The sequence below is a fragment of the Ovis canadensis genome, chromosome 2, assembly GCF_042477335.2.
Source record: "Ovis canadensis isolate MfBH-ARS-UI-01 breed Bighorn chromosome 2, ARS-UI_OviCan_v2, whole genome shotgun sequence".
Classification (NCBI taxonomy): domain Eukaryota; kingdom Metazoa; phylum Chordata; class Mammalia; order Artiodactyla; family Bovidae; genus Ovis; species Ovis canadensis.
In genome coordinates, this window is record NC_091246.1 from 205293518 (window position 1) to 205308739 (window position 15222).

General features: G+C 39.0%; 1 protein-coding gene across 2 annotated transcripts in view; it reads right to left on the reverse strand.

Annotated features, from left to right (window-relative positions):
- Positions 1-10265, reverse strand: part of RFTN2 (raftlin family member 2) — an 82740-nt gene extending 72475 nt beyond the window's left edge. Inside the window, exons 1-2 of one of the 2 annotated variants that reach the window (XM_069577923.1) lie at positions 10148-10265; positions 9570-9716 (exon numbers count right to left, since the gene is read on the reverse strand). In XM_069577923.1, the coding sequence (XP_069434024.1) occupies positions 9570-9716; positions 10148-10202 (202 nt within the window). In that variant the 5' untranslated portion in view covers positions 10203-10265. Of the gene's footprint in view, positions 1-9569; positions 9775-10147 lie in introns of both variants that reach the window. The other variant, XM_069577924.1, reaches the window with a different exon arrangement.
- Positions 10266-15222: the final 4957 nt, after the last annotated feature.

The following is a 15222-nucleotide window of genomic DNA, read 5'->3' on the forward strand; positions in this document are numbered from 1 at the left end:
GTTAGCAGCAGCTGTGAGCCATCTTGCTCTTAGCTCCTCAGCCACCAAGAGTTCCTTCTCAGTTCCTTGGGAGAAGGAACAAATGTTGTTGACAGCAGTAATGGGTGGGGTTGGTTGCTATTCAATCAATGCTACATGATTTGTAATACTTTATTATACTTTACAAGGCCATTGTGAAGGAAAGTATTTTGTAGTTGCTTTGAAAACTACCCACATGCAGTGTGGATTTTTTTCTCATTAAAATGTAAACATATAGAAGGTTATGTAATGTTCTCTCATTTTTCCTCATAGTTTCTGAAATAAAATATCAGTACAATTTTTTATGGTCCTTTGCTTAAAAACTTCATAGACAAGATCAAATTTTAAAAATACAAAAAAAGTCACATTCTTTTAGTATAAAGCTAAGAACTTGTTCAATACCAAAAGCTTCGCCCTGATGATGTAACTCTATGAAAAAAGTCCAACACATATAAATGTGTTTTTCTGTGAAGATTGGTATGTATTTTTGAAATATTTATGAAACATTAGTTCCTCAGATAAAGATACAATATGCAAACACTGGCAAGTAATTTTACCATATTTTCAAAAGGGAACAGACTGTCAAACTCCCTATTTTATTTAGCAATTATAGTAAAAAATAACAAGTAACATATACCAAGGTATTCTGTGTCAGGCACTATGTGAAGTGCTGTACATGCCTAATATTAATAAGTCCTTACAAAAACTCCATAAAGTAGATATTGTAATTATTCTCAGATAAGGAAACTCAGGAAGAGAGAGGTTTGGTAACTTGCCCAGATTGTTAGTGAGTGGTAAGGCTGTGTCCCTGAGAGTGGGAAAGATTGAAGGCAGGAGAAGGGGCAGCAGAGGATGAGATGGTTGGATGATATCATTGAATCAATGGACATGAGTTTGAGCAAACTCCAGGAAATAGTGAAGGACAGCGAAGCCTGGTGTGCTGCAATCTATGGGGTTGCAAAGAGTCCGACACAACTGAGCAACAGAACAACAACAACAACAACAACAAAGGCTGTGACTGAACCAGACAGAATGACTCCAAGGAATTCTTCAGGCAAGAATACTGGAGTGGGTTGCCATACCCTCCAGGGGATCCTCCCGATCCAGGGATCAAACCTGTGTCTCTTACTGCATTGGCAGGCGGATTCTTTACCACTAGTGCCCCCTGGGAAGCCCTTTTAGCACCTACAGGAAAGTAAAACTTCATTTGCAATTTTGTTAATTCAAAATTTGTGAAAATTCAGACATGAGCTGCACTAAAGCTTTTGATTTCTATAAATTATTAAGCAATTTAATGTATGGATATTAAAAGGAGTATCTGGTTTAACTACTTGTCAAAATGTTTTGTTGCTTAGAAATATAAACTACTATATAAGGAACATCCAAATTATGTAACTTTTTGTTTTCAATAAAAGTTACCATCTTTGTAGTCACTCATTAGTATATTTAATTGAAGTAATACAGTTGTAGTTTTGAAATACACTCCAACTCGAGGAACTACATAGTTCATTATAGGCAGCTGTGCAAAAGATCACAACATGATCACTTAAAACTCTTGCAGTCTGTGTTCCACGGCTGCCTCCTTCATGTGCTGCACTCCACCTATTCTATTTGCAGTTCCCAAACCATGAAATATTCTCTTGTTTCTGAGTCTGTTCATCTTGTCTTTCAGCCTTGTTTGCCTTACTCCCACTTCCTACTTGGCTTTTTTTTTTTTTTAACCTTGTCTGGGGGTAGAAACATAACATACAAAAAGCACAAAACATACTTAAAAGTGCCAACATTTGGTAATGCCATCCATTCAAAAATCAGAAAATGACAGGCACTTCAGAAGCCTACCATTCCGCCCTTTCCAATCACAATCCCTCTCTCCCACTCCGTGCTAACTTGACTTTTTCTTTGACTTTTATGGTCCTCAATTCCTTGCTCTTCTTCTTAATTAACTATACAAGAATGGTGGCGCTCATGGTAAAGAACATGCCTGCCAAAGCAGGAGACATAAGAAACGTGGATTTGATCCCTGAGTCAGGAAGGTCCCCTGGAGAAGTGCTTGGCAACCCACTCCAGTATTTTTGCCTGGAGAATTTCACGGACAGAGGAGCCTGGTGGGCTATGGTCCGAAGGGTTGCAAAGAGTCGGACATGACTGAAGCATGTAAATAAACACTATAGTTCAGTTTTCCCAATTTTTGGAGCTTTATGTAAATGGAATCATACAATATGTGCTTTTGTGTTTGTTTTCTTTCACTGAACATTAAGCTCATGAGATTCATCTGGTACAGCTTGTGTAGTTATGATTTGTTTTCCTGATTGCATTATAGTAGAGGACCACAAAAGTACTGCCTATGGCCTGTTTTGTTGCATATGGTATGTTGACTCTACATTGGCTGAGCTGAGTAGTCAGGACAGAGATCACATGGCTCACAAAGCCTAAAATATTTGCTATCTGGCCCTTCTCAGAAAAAGCTGGTGTGCTGTGGTTCATGGGGTCGCAATGAGTTGGACACAACTGAGCGACTGAACTGAACTGAACTGAGTCTTGCTTCCATAGTATAGGGTTGCATTGTATGTACAGGTACATGTGCTCAGTCGCTCAGTAGTGTTTGACTCTTTGCAGCCCCATAGACTGTAGCCCTCCAGGCTCCCCTATCCATGGAATTTTCCAGGCAAGAACTGGAGTGGGTTACCATTTCCCAATTCAGAGGATCTTCCTGATCCAGGGATCGAACCTGCATCTCTTGTGTCTCCTGAACTGGCAGGCTGGTTCTTTACCACTAGCACTACCTGGGAAGCCCTGCACCATATGATATACCATGATTTACTTTTCTAATCTCTTGTTTGTAGATTTCTAAGTTGTTCACTCTTTTGGGGTTATTACAAGTAGTCCTTCTATCAGTATTTTTGTATGTGCTGCCGGTGAATGCATAGCCACGCTTCCACTGGGATATGGATCTTTGCTAAAGAGATAATGATAAAGCATTTTTTTTCCAAAGTGGTTGTACCAGTTTAAAAACACCTGGTATCAGCAGTCTTTTGGCATTTTAGGGGCTTCCCTGGTAAAGAATCCACCTGCAATGCAAGAGACCTGGGTTCAATCCCTGGGTTGGGAAGAACCCCTGGAGAAGGGAATGTCTACCTACCCCAATAGTCTGGCCTGGAGAATTCCATGGACAGAGGAGCCTGGTCACAAAGAGTTGAAAATGACTTTCATTTTCTCAACATTTTAGCTGTTTTTTGGATAATTTGTAGTGGTTTCTCATTGTGGTTTTAGCATGTATTTTTCCTGATTACTAATGAAGCTGAGCACAGTTTCATATGTCTGTTGGCCATTTGGATTTCCTGTTTTGTCATCTACCTGTCCAAATTTCTTGTCCGTTTTTCTATTCAGTTGTTTTCTCCTTCTTGATTTTCAATTTCATTTTATGTATTATGGATACAAATCTTTGTCTAACTTCCATTCATTCTTTAGATGATAGGAGGTGGCAGTTAAAAAAATTTTTTTTAAACATTTTTTAGCAACTAAGCAAGCTTTTTTTCTTAAAAAATAATTTTATTTATTAATTTTGACTGTACTGGGCCTTTGTTGCTTTGTGCGTGCTTCTTCTTGTGGTGAGTGGGGGCTGCTCTTCATTGCGATATGTGGGCTTCTCATTGCAGTGGCTTCTCTTGTTGTGAAGTACTGACTGTAGGGCATGGGCTTCAGTAGTTTTGGCACATGGGCTTAGTAGTTGTGGTTCCTGGTTTTAAAGCACTGACCCAGTATACGTGGCACATGGGCTTAGTTGCCATGATGGGCATGTGCCATCGTCCCAGACCAGGGATTCAACCTGTGTCTCCTGTATTGGTAGGTGGATTCTTTACCACTTGGGGGAAGCCTGAGGTGGAATGTCTTTTAAGGAGTCTTTCTGGATCTACCTATCAAGTGGAGGTGCTCTTCTTTCCACCTCTACAACCCTCAGGTTTCTAGCGAAGCCTGTATCACAGCATAGAGTGTTTGCACCGTAAATGAATGCCCCTCAGCAGGATGCTCACTAGGATGCAGGTTCTTACAAGTCAAGGACTAGGCTTTACCTATCTCTGTATCCTCATTCCGAGCTCAGTAGGTGCTGAGTAAGTGTTAGTTCAGAGAATAAATAAATGTCCACCCAGATATAAGAAAAAACCCCAATATAATGTAGATTGCCAATAGAAATGTATTTTCCTCCCAACATCAATATTCATCCAAGTGGGTTGAAAAGTGAAAGTGGAAGTTGCTCAGTGGTGTCCAGCTCTTTGTGACCCCATGGACTGTAGCCTACCAGGCTCCTTGGTCCATGGGATTTTCCAGGCAAGAGTACTGGAGTTGGTTGCCATTTCCTTCTCCAGGGGATCTTCCCGACCCAGGGATCAAACCCAGGTCTCCCAAGTTGTTAGCAGATGCCTTACCATCTTAGCTAACAGGTGGGTTAACTGTATGCTATTATCAGAGATTCCCTACTCCCCCAGGTCAGAATGGGATCTTTCTCTTTCATAACACTCTGAAATTGTGAGGTTTTATTACATTTTTAAACCAAAATATCCCACCGATTTAAACATAAGAAAAGTCTGTATGCAGTTTTTCACCTGGTAGGAGTTTGCACTAGGCACCATGTCAAAGATTATGTTGATGCTTGAGTAAATTTAGCAATTTTTGCTATAAATTTCTTTTTATGCAGCATTTTACATTTGAAAATCTGTTGACGGCTTGAGAAAATATTCAAGAACTTATGAGTCAAACAGATAAAGAAAATTTAGCTGGACTGACCTTCTTTCTTTCCTTCCTTCCCTCATTTCTGATACTTTATTCATCTCTTGATGATTTTTAGATGCATTCTCTTCAGTCCTGCATTTTCATTCTTCTTGAAAGTTCTCTAGTATTTAAAATTACTGATAATTTCTTGCTTTTTGAAACTTTTCATTTCCTTGTTTTCTCTGGTGCTATATAAGTTGCAGTTGTCCTCAGACTCTATCATTTTTATTGGAGGTGGTTTAGTTGCTAAGCCGTGTCCAACTCTTTGAAACCCCACGGACCGTAGCCTTCCAGGTTCCTCTGTTCCATGGGATTCTCCAAGCAAGAATACTGTTGTGGGTTGCCATTTCCTTCTCCAGGGGATCTTTCCAACCAGGGAATTGAGCCCAGGTGTCCTGCATTGTAGGCAGATTCTTTACTGACTGAGCTACAAGGGAATGACTTGTAGACTTTGTCATTTTTGTTGAATAGTCCTCAATATCATTAAATATGCCTGATGACTCAGCCCAAGACACTTATGCTGTGCCCATATTCTCCTCTTTTAAGACTTTATTTACTTCAAGTCCTCCTGGAAGTCATCATCTCCAGCTGTGTACCTATAACTCTCTCTGCCAGGATGTTCCACTGCCACCTCACAGGCATCGTGCCTGGAATGGAATTGCTGTTTCACCCACTGACTCTTTGTGGGATGCCCCTCGTACTGTGGGAGGCATGGTTATTCCCACAGTTACTTAGGCTCAGAACTGGGAAGTTATCCTGGATTTCTCATTTTTTCTGTTCCTTTCTATCCAGCCAGCCACAGGCTAAGTTCCTCTTTGGTAATGTCTGTTACAAATGCCCCTTGCATCCTCTCCTCATTGCAGGTCCACGTTGTCAGTCAAGTCCGATTCTTTGCCACCCTATAGACTGTAACTTGCTAGGCTCCTCTGTCCACAGGACTCTCCAGGTAGAAATACTCAAGAGGGTTGCCATACCCTCCTCCAAGGGATCTTCCCAATCTGGGGATCTTTCTGATCCAGGGATCTTTCCAATCCAGGAATTGAGGCCTCGTCTCTTATGTCTCCTACACTGGCAGGTAGGTTCTTTACCCCTAGCACCTCCTGGGAAGCCCATTATTTCAGCACCACTTATTGGCCATCAGTCTTGTGCCAAACAGTGTGCCAAACACAGCAATGCAAAGGTGGACATGGTATACTTCCTGACCTTGAGGAGTTCATAATCTTGTCCAGTCTGACCAATTAGAATTTAAAATACCATAAGGCAAAAACTATGTGTTATTTCTTTTTGTATTTCATTACTTATCAGCATCTTCTATGGAATCCATACATCAATATATTTATTACTGTAACAATGATAACAAAAGACAATGAGAGTTTCTGTTCTCATAATAAGAAAGCTAGCCAGGGCCCAGCAAAATTTTTCTCAATGCATTTTTAATTCTATTAGAAAGTAAAATAAGGAAGTTACTGTCCGTCCTTCTTTTGGGTTTCTAATATTATAGAAATTTCTCTTTAATCATAAAGCTATACATGCTCTAAAAATCTTTAAGGCCATGGTTATTCAGATTATTTTCTGGGATTGCACAAGAAGGCAAACCAACCCTTCTCGATCATTTGCAGAATTCATTTAACTTTTCACTAATAAATTCTGTAATGTGTGTCAGAAACTCTGACACACACTCTCATAAATACACATGTATAGATTACTATACAATAATTCAGAAAATTTATCACAAAGACTGTGCTGAAATCTCAATAGTGCAATTAGTAGACCTGGCATAAAGCTAGGAGGGATAATACTTAACTTTTTTTTTTTTTAATACTTAACTTTTAATAAGTGGTTCTGCGCATGGGTGCTCAGTCACTCAGTCATGTCTGCCTCTTTGTGACTCTATGGACTGTAACCTGTCAGGCTCCTCTGTCCATGGGATTATCCTGGCAAGAACACTGGAGTGGGTTGCCATTTATTCACCCAAGGGATCTTCCTTACCCAAGGGTTGAACTTGTGTCTCCTGCATTGCAGGCAGATTCTTTACCACTGAGCCACCTGGGAAGCCCTGCTTACTAAATGACAAGTACTTTTTCAAAGGGATTATTTTGTATAATCTCCTTTAATCCTTAAAACAATTCTATTATGTAAGCACCATTAGAATCCCCATTTTATAGATGAGGAAGCTGAGATACAGCAAAGTTCATAAACTTGCTAAGTTAGTGAGTGAAAGAGCCTAGATTCAGAAGCCAGGAACTTGACTCCAGACCCTTGTGTGCTTAATGATTAGACTATTATTTCTCCCATAGGAAATGGCAACCCATTCCAGTATTCTTGCCTGGAGAATCCTATGGACAGAGGAGCCTGGCAGGCTATAGTCCATGGGGTTGCAAGAGTCGGACACAACTTAGCAACTAAACCACCACCACCACCAGAGATATATAAATAATGGCTCAAAGTCCCCACTGCACTAAAAAACAGGTGTGGGAAAGGCACACACACACACACACACATAGAGGGAATGGAACTAAATGGAAAACAAATTGTTCAAGATAATTATAGCCACTATAACACAGGGCACTGACAATTTCAAAGGGTCTCCTGCCCCACTGGGACTAACTCCCTATCCCATGTTCTCTATTGGGAAAAACAGAGGAGAACAATGTAAGAGACAGGCTCTTCATGAGCACACACAGCTGTTGCCACCAGACCATTTTGTTTCCTGGAAGGTTGCTCACTGCACATGGCCTCTGAGAGGCAGAAGATGCCACTATTCAGTAGTCCTTACAGCAACTCCAGGTCAGAATGGCTGGGGCTAAACCTAGAAGGCTGGCGTGCTTTAACCCCCATGTGACTCACTTCTCTGTACACTAGAGGAATAGGTGGGGGTGAGATACAACAGAAGAGAACAAGGTGATTTGTGGAGCTGGGCTGATACTGAGTTTTGGCTTCTGAAGCAAAGGCAGAGACACAAACAAAACAAAACCAAAAACATGTGGAAGAATCGGAGAGAAAGGGAACACCAGGAGACTAGGCGCCTGGACCAAATAGGAACCAGGTGCAACTTTAAAATACATGCTTGCTTTCTGAGTTAGTGTTTGCAAACTATGCCCATATCTCCAGTTTATATTATAATACTCTATCATCTCATCCAAACACGTAGAGTGAAAGGTAGAAATTTTACTCCTTTCACAGAGAAAAGGGCTTCTAATAATAACAAAACAAAAATGACTTTTGAAGAAAACTGTAGATCTTTCTGATTCAAGGATGGTTGCATTTAAACAAATTTGTTTGACATTGCTAACACTGTTGGGAAGAAATAAATCAGAAAGAAAATTCAAGTTACTTTAAGACCTATGGGGATTTGTGTAGCAAATCTTAAAGCACAGATCAGAATGGCTCTGGCCTAATATTTATGAACACATAAGGTTTTGAGGTTAAGGAAAATATGTGTTTGTGTCCTTGAATTTATAAAAATCAGTCCTAAAAATTAACTGACAACGACAATCAATGGAGAAAATATAGCACCGCATTACAAATATTTTCTCAAATGATGGTTTTTGAAAAAGTATAGAAAAATTCATTTGAGTAGTTACTTCTCTGATTATCACCATTATCTTTATCTACTTTTAACTTTCATCATTAAAAAGAAAAGTAAGAATATTGACAGTTTTCCTTTTGGTAGCCTTAACCTTAGGTAAAAATGGAAAAGTAAATACATTAAAAATATGTACAGACTTTGCATATGCCTCTAGAAGGGAGTTTGTTTGCTGGCTAGCTCAGTTTTTGACAAAGAAAAATGGGCTGCTCTTGCTATTTGCACAAAGATGCACTGTTTACAGAACAAACCAAAAAATGGAGAATTTGTGTTTAAAAGAAATTAATATCCAACCTGATAATATACTTAGTATAAATCTATTAACTGATGAATGTGCAGCTTATTAGAATTTAAAAGCATAACTTGCCACCAAGAACTTAATACTAATATCTGGACATTCTAATAGCAAGCAAGACACTCAACTTCATTTTTAGTACCCTATAATTAAAGATATACTTCTGCTTTTTAAAAACTAAGTTTTATCAATGTCATTGTACAGTAAAGTTTCCAAAAGAAGTGAGGTAAAGTATTTGTGAAGTCGAGCTGCCTCTATTCCGTGCACAAGGCTGCCATCTGGGCTTGTTTATTTGTGTTTCCAACTTTCTGGAACAGGGAGTTTCTCTGTTAGAGACCTGGTATCCAGCAAAGGAAGTATCTTACAGAAGACTATAGTTTTTTCTTTTTTACTGTATTTTCAAACTTCAGGTTTAGTTTGGTCAAAAATATCAAGTGACTAGCACAATCACAACATTTAACACAGTTGGAGGCCTCAGAATTGTCTTAGCAAATATCCTTCCACATGATGCAAGTAACATTTCCTACATGCCACCTTCTTGTGCCTTTCAGATCTTTTTCAAAACATAAACTGTCATTAAGGCTATAGCTACTTGGCCGAGAATAGCAAGCGTTTTTCATGTATCCTTCTACAAATAAGCATTTGATTTAAAAGTGAAAGAACTGTTTCCAAGCAGTTTTTCTAATTTTATAAAGTACATATGAGCCAAATTTACAAAAAACAAAGCAAACAGAACTGAAATCTTTCAGAATGTAATTAAGAAACAAAGCATTATTGTTAGATTGATTGCACAATCTAATTATGAAGCACCATGTAAAAAGCCACAAATCAACCCTTTAAAAAACTAGTAGTCCTTTATCTTTGAAATCTTTCATTTAACAAATAAAATAGAAGCAAAAATACCTTGTAATGTAAAGTCCAGCAATACATATTCGTAAGCAAATTCTGTCTTTGTTTCCACTTGCGGTCTCTTCAGGGTAGAATATATTTTTCCAGGGCTGCTATCATCAGGGTCTTCTAGCTTTCTAAGTCCGCACCCCATGGCAAAATCTGTAAGGAATTAAATTGCAGAATAGGGGAGGGAGACCAGCAAACTCTGTTGTTTAAGCTGCAAAGAGAAAGTTACAGACTTAACTGCTTGGATTTTTTCCGCTAAAACATAGATACTCAAAAAGAAAACATTTGAGTCCAAAGAAAGGAGCTGAAGATTTTTTCTATCCATTTTTCTGTAAAGTCGCTGAACCCATGATGATTAAGCTACAGCTCTGGGAGGCTGGGCTTGATCTTAGTAGAAACATGCAAGCTGCTACAACTTAGCGGAGAATTTCCATGCCACGTCAATTTACAGCCAGCCCCCTACCAGAGTTCTGTCGCTCAGGGCACCAACAGTGCTTTGTCTATTCCAGTTGGCTGGATAATAAAGAAGGTGTCCAGAAACGGAAATAAAAAGGCAAAAGTGCAAATCAGATGGAAATACCTACAAGTAGAGGCTATATTCAGACATAGTGGCATGCAATTCTTTTTCTGTTTTCTCATTTCCCTCTTTTTGCACCCACCCCCTCCTTCCTCCCTGCTACTACCAAGAAAGCAAAAGGAGAGAGAGAGAGAGAATGAAAAAAATGGATTCTCAACGTGGTTGGAAACAAAAATCATTTCCAGAAAGGAAGTCAGGAAACTATTTCTGGAGTCTAGAAGGAAAAAAGTTAAAGTTAAAACTCCATTCTTAGTCTTTAGATAGCACTTTTGAGGATTTCTTTTCACATGAAGGTTTTTTTTTGTTGTGGTTGGAAAAATCATATTCTAAACTGCCACAAATAAAATGTTTATATTAAACATAATAAAAAGATTTAACTGCAAAGAAGAGACATTAATGTGGATTATTAATTTCACTAACATCTATTAAGTTTAAAATATTCTGTTAGAAGACTTATGATAGTAACTAACACTTCCACAGGTCCCGGAGTATCCTCAGTTAAACAACAACAACTGGCAACTTGATTCATTCAGCCTTACAAGTTGCTATTTACCTGAAGTCAAGAACAATTCATAATGGAACAATGTAATGAGTGTTACTGTATTTTACTATTTACATATTCTGATGAGTATGATATACTAATCAGAACTGTGAGCCCTGGAATCAGACTACCTGGGTTCAAATACAACTTCTAATGCCTACTAGAGACGTGATCTTGGGCAAGTTACGGACCTCCCAAGTTTCAATTTCCTCCCTTGTAAAATGGAGTTAATAATAGTACTTACCTCACAGGCTTGTTATGAAGGTTGTAAGAGATAATCTTATCTCATATCTTAACATCATGATTGGCAAATAGCATAAAATAAATTTGTTAATGTGCTTTTACATTATAAAACAGGGTTGAGAATAGTAATAGAAAGGAAGTGATTCTGCCACCATTCCCATTATTTACAAAGCAAATCTTGATCAATTTCAGATTTTATAGAACACAAGTCTGAAAAGATTTTTCAGTTACATTGAAGAGTGCACATGAAAACTCTCAAAAAGGGATAGATTATTTAGTTTGTAGATCACTGTGACCTCTTGTCTCTTCTTTCTGCCTTCTTTAAATAGTTTACTTCTCAGAAGTATTTTTTAACAGAGGAAAATTCCATAGTCTTTCATTCTCAAGGATGAGCAGGGTTGGTCATAAGCAACTTCTGGGTAAATTTGGCTAGAAAGACAGCAGATTCTGATTTAGTGTGACTGATTCGACTATTCCCAGTGTTTCCATACCTGTCATTTTTCATGTTCTCTTTTGCTATGAGCTGTAGAATGGCACAAATAGAATATCTGAAGCTCACTAATCAAGATTGCTGGAAGAAATATCAATAACCTCAGGTATGCAGATAACACCACTCTTATGGCAGAAAGTGAAGAGGAACTAAAAAGCCTCTTGATGAAAGTGAAAGAGGAGAGTGAAAAAGTTGGCTTAAAGCTCAATATTCAGAAAACTAAGATCATGGCATCCGGTCCCATCACTTTCCCATGGGAAATAGATGGGGAAACAGTGGAAACAGTGTCAGACTTTATTTTTTTGGGCTCCAAAATCACTGCAGATGGTGACTGCAGCCATGAAATTAAAAGACGCTTACTCCTTGGAAGAAAAGTTATGGCCAACCTAGATAGCATATTGAAAAGCAGAGACATTACTTTGCCAACAAAAGTCCACCTAGTCAAGGCTATGGTTTTTCCAGTGGTCATGTATGGATGTGAAAGTTGGATTGTGAAGAAAGCTGAACATTGAAGAATTGATGCGTTTGAACTGTGGTGTTGGAGAAGACTCTTGAGAGTCCCTTGGACTGCAAGGAGTTCCAACCAGTCCATTCTAAAGGAGATCAGTCCTGGGTGTTCATTGGAAGGACTGATGCTAAAGCTGAAACTCCAATACTTTGGCCACCTCATGTGAAGAGCTGACTCATTGGAAAAGACCCTGATGCTGGGAGGGATTGGGGGCAAGAGGAGAAGGGCATGACAGAGGATGAGATGGCTGGATGCCATCACCGACTTGTGGACATGAGTTTGAGTAGACTTGGGAGTTGGTGATGGACAGGGAGGCCTGGTGCGCTGCAATTCATGGGGTTGCAAAGAGTCAGACATGACTGAATGACTGAACTGAACCCCTATTGCTGAACTTGGTAAATTATTTATTAAATAATCATTGTATTATTAAGTATCTGCTATGTTCCAGGCACTAAATTAAATGCTGGCTGGGTACACAAGCGGACTAAATGTGGCCTCTGCCCTAAAGAAACTGAATTCTTAATGGGGAAGACAGACTTATAAACAGATAATTTTAATTTGATTTGGTAGCTGCTAAGATAGCATGCTTCCAATTTGCCTTGATTCATGACCTGACATTCCAGGTTCCTATGCAATATTGCTCTTTACAGCATTGGACCTTGCTTCTATCACCAGTCACATCCACAGGTGGGTATTGTTTTTGCTTTGGCTCCATCCCTTCATTCTTTCTGGAGTTATTTCTCCACTGATTTCAAGTGGGCCTTAGAAATAATCACTACAAACAAAGCTAGTGGAGGTGATGGAATTCCAGTTGAGCTATTTCAAATCCTGAAAGATGATGCTGTGAAAGTGCTGCACTCAATATGCCAGCAAATTGGGAAAACTCAGCAGTGGCCACAGGACTGGAAAAGGTCAGTTTTCATTCCAATCCCAAAGAAAGGCAATGCCAAAGAATGCTCAAACTATCGTACAATTGCACTCATCTCACATGCTAGTAAAGTAATGCTCAAAATTCTCCAAGCCAGGCTTCAGCAATATGTGAACCGTGAACTTCCTGATGTTCAAGCTGGTTTTAGAAAAAGCAGAGGAACCAGAGATCAAATTGCCAACATCTGCTGGATCATGGAAAAAGCAAGAGAGTTCCAGAAAAACATCTATTTCTGCTTTATTGACTATGCCAAAGCCTTTGACTGTGTGGATCACAATCAACTGTGGAAAATTCTGAGAGAGATGGGAATACCAGACCACCTGACCTGCCTCTTGAGAAATCTGTATGCAGGTCAGGAAGCAACAGTTAGAACTGGACATGGAACAACAGACTGGTTCCAGATAGGAAAAGGAGGACATCAAGGCTGTATATTGTCACCCTGTGTATTTAACTTATATGCAGCATCATGAGAAATGCTGGACTGGAAGAAACACAAGCTGGAATCAAGATTGCCAGGAGAAATATCAATAACCTCAGATATGCAGATGATACCACCCTTATGGTAGAAAGTGAAGAGGAACTCAAAAGCCTCTTGGTGAGAGTGAAAAAGTTGGCTTAAAGCTCAACATTCAGAAAACTAAGATCATGGCATCAGGTCCCATCACTTCATGGGAAATAGATGGGGAAACAGTGGAAACGGTGTCAGACTTTATTTTTTTGGGCTCCAAAATCACTGCAGATGGGGCCTGCAGCCATGAAATTAAAAGACGCTTACTCCTTGGAAGAAAAGTTATGAGCAACCTAGATAGCATATTGAAAAGCAGAGACATTACTTTGCCTACTGAGGTCCATCTAGTCAAGGCTATGGTTTTTCCAGTATTCACGTATGGATCTGAGAGTTGGACTATGAAGAAGGCTGAGAGCTGAAGAATTGATGCTTTTGAACTGTGGTGTTGGAAAAGACTCTTGAGAGTCCCCTGGACTGCAAGGAGATCCAACTAATCCATTCTGAAGGAGATCAGCCCTGGGATTTCTTTGGAAGGAATGCTAAAGGTGAAACTCCAGTACTTTGGCCATCTCATGTGAAGAGTTGACTCATTGGAAAAGGCTCTGATGCTGGGAGGGGATGGGGAGGAGAAGAGGACGACAGAGGATGAGATGGCTGGATGGCATCACTGACTCGATGGACGTGAATCTGAGTGAACTCTGGGAGTTGGTGATGGACAGGGAGGCCTGGCGTGCTGCAATTCATGGGGTCACAGAGAGTCAGACACGACTGAGCGACTGAACTAAACTGAACTGAACTGAAGATAGCATGCATAGGATGCTATAGAAACTCTCGAAAGAGCCTGTAACTCAGCTTGGAAAGTATAACAGAGCTGTTTTCAAGGATGAGTATGTATAAGATAGATAAATAGAGCTGGGGAGTATGTGCCAGGAAAAGGCAAAAGCATGAACCATACTACGGAATCATGAAAAAGTATGGCATGAATTTGAAGGAGTACAACACGGTTGAGAATTACTAGAGCATAAAATTTGAAAGAAGACTAAGCTTTAAGGGAGGCAAGAGTCAGTGTAATGGGCTTTCTAAGTTGCACAAAGGGAATTTTGACTTTATTTTGTATGCAACAATGGAAAATCATATAATCAAATGGAAAAATTAAAGGAGGAGTTTGCAATAAGCAAGTGACATAAGTGTTTTTGGTGGGTTACTATGGTTGATTTGAGGAAGATGGTCTTAATAGGATCAAAATGGGGGAAGGCCAGTCATTCTGGAAAGTACAGCAGTAGTCCAGTTGAGAGCTGATGATTGAACAGATGAATGACTAAGATGCATCATTATGTCCTCAAAGAATTTCTATTATCTCTAGAAAAAGGAAATGCACTTCCTTTAGTTCAAAATTGCTTCGCTTAATCATTTTTCTCTCAAAAAGTCCAACAAAAGAAATTTTTGACTATTAACGAGATTTCAAAACACTATTTCCATGTCAATATGACACACATTCCTCCTATTTTAACTATATAGGATTTATATTAATATTGTGCATTTAATAAACAGCATTTTGGTTATTTTCAATGTTTTATGGTGAAGAATTTTATAAAGATTACATTTTTCCCTACTTTGGATTAATTCCTAAATTCTTTGATTTTACTTCATAAATGGTCAGAGGAAATAGTTTACATACAAGGAAATCAGAAATAAGCTGAGAAAATGTATTCTAATGAGTAAATAATTTATTTACATTATTTACAGAAATATGTAGTTTCTGTAGAAATATAAACTGTAGAAATATAAACTGTTTAAGATATTAATGTTAGATATTTTTTCTTTTTATTGGTCTCTTCTGCATGGCATGTGGATCTTAGTTCCC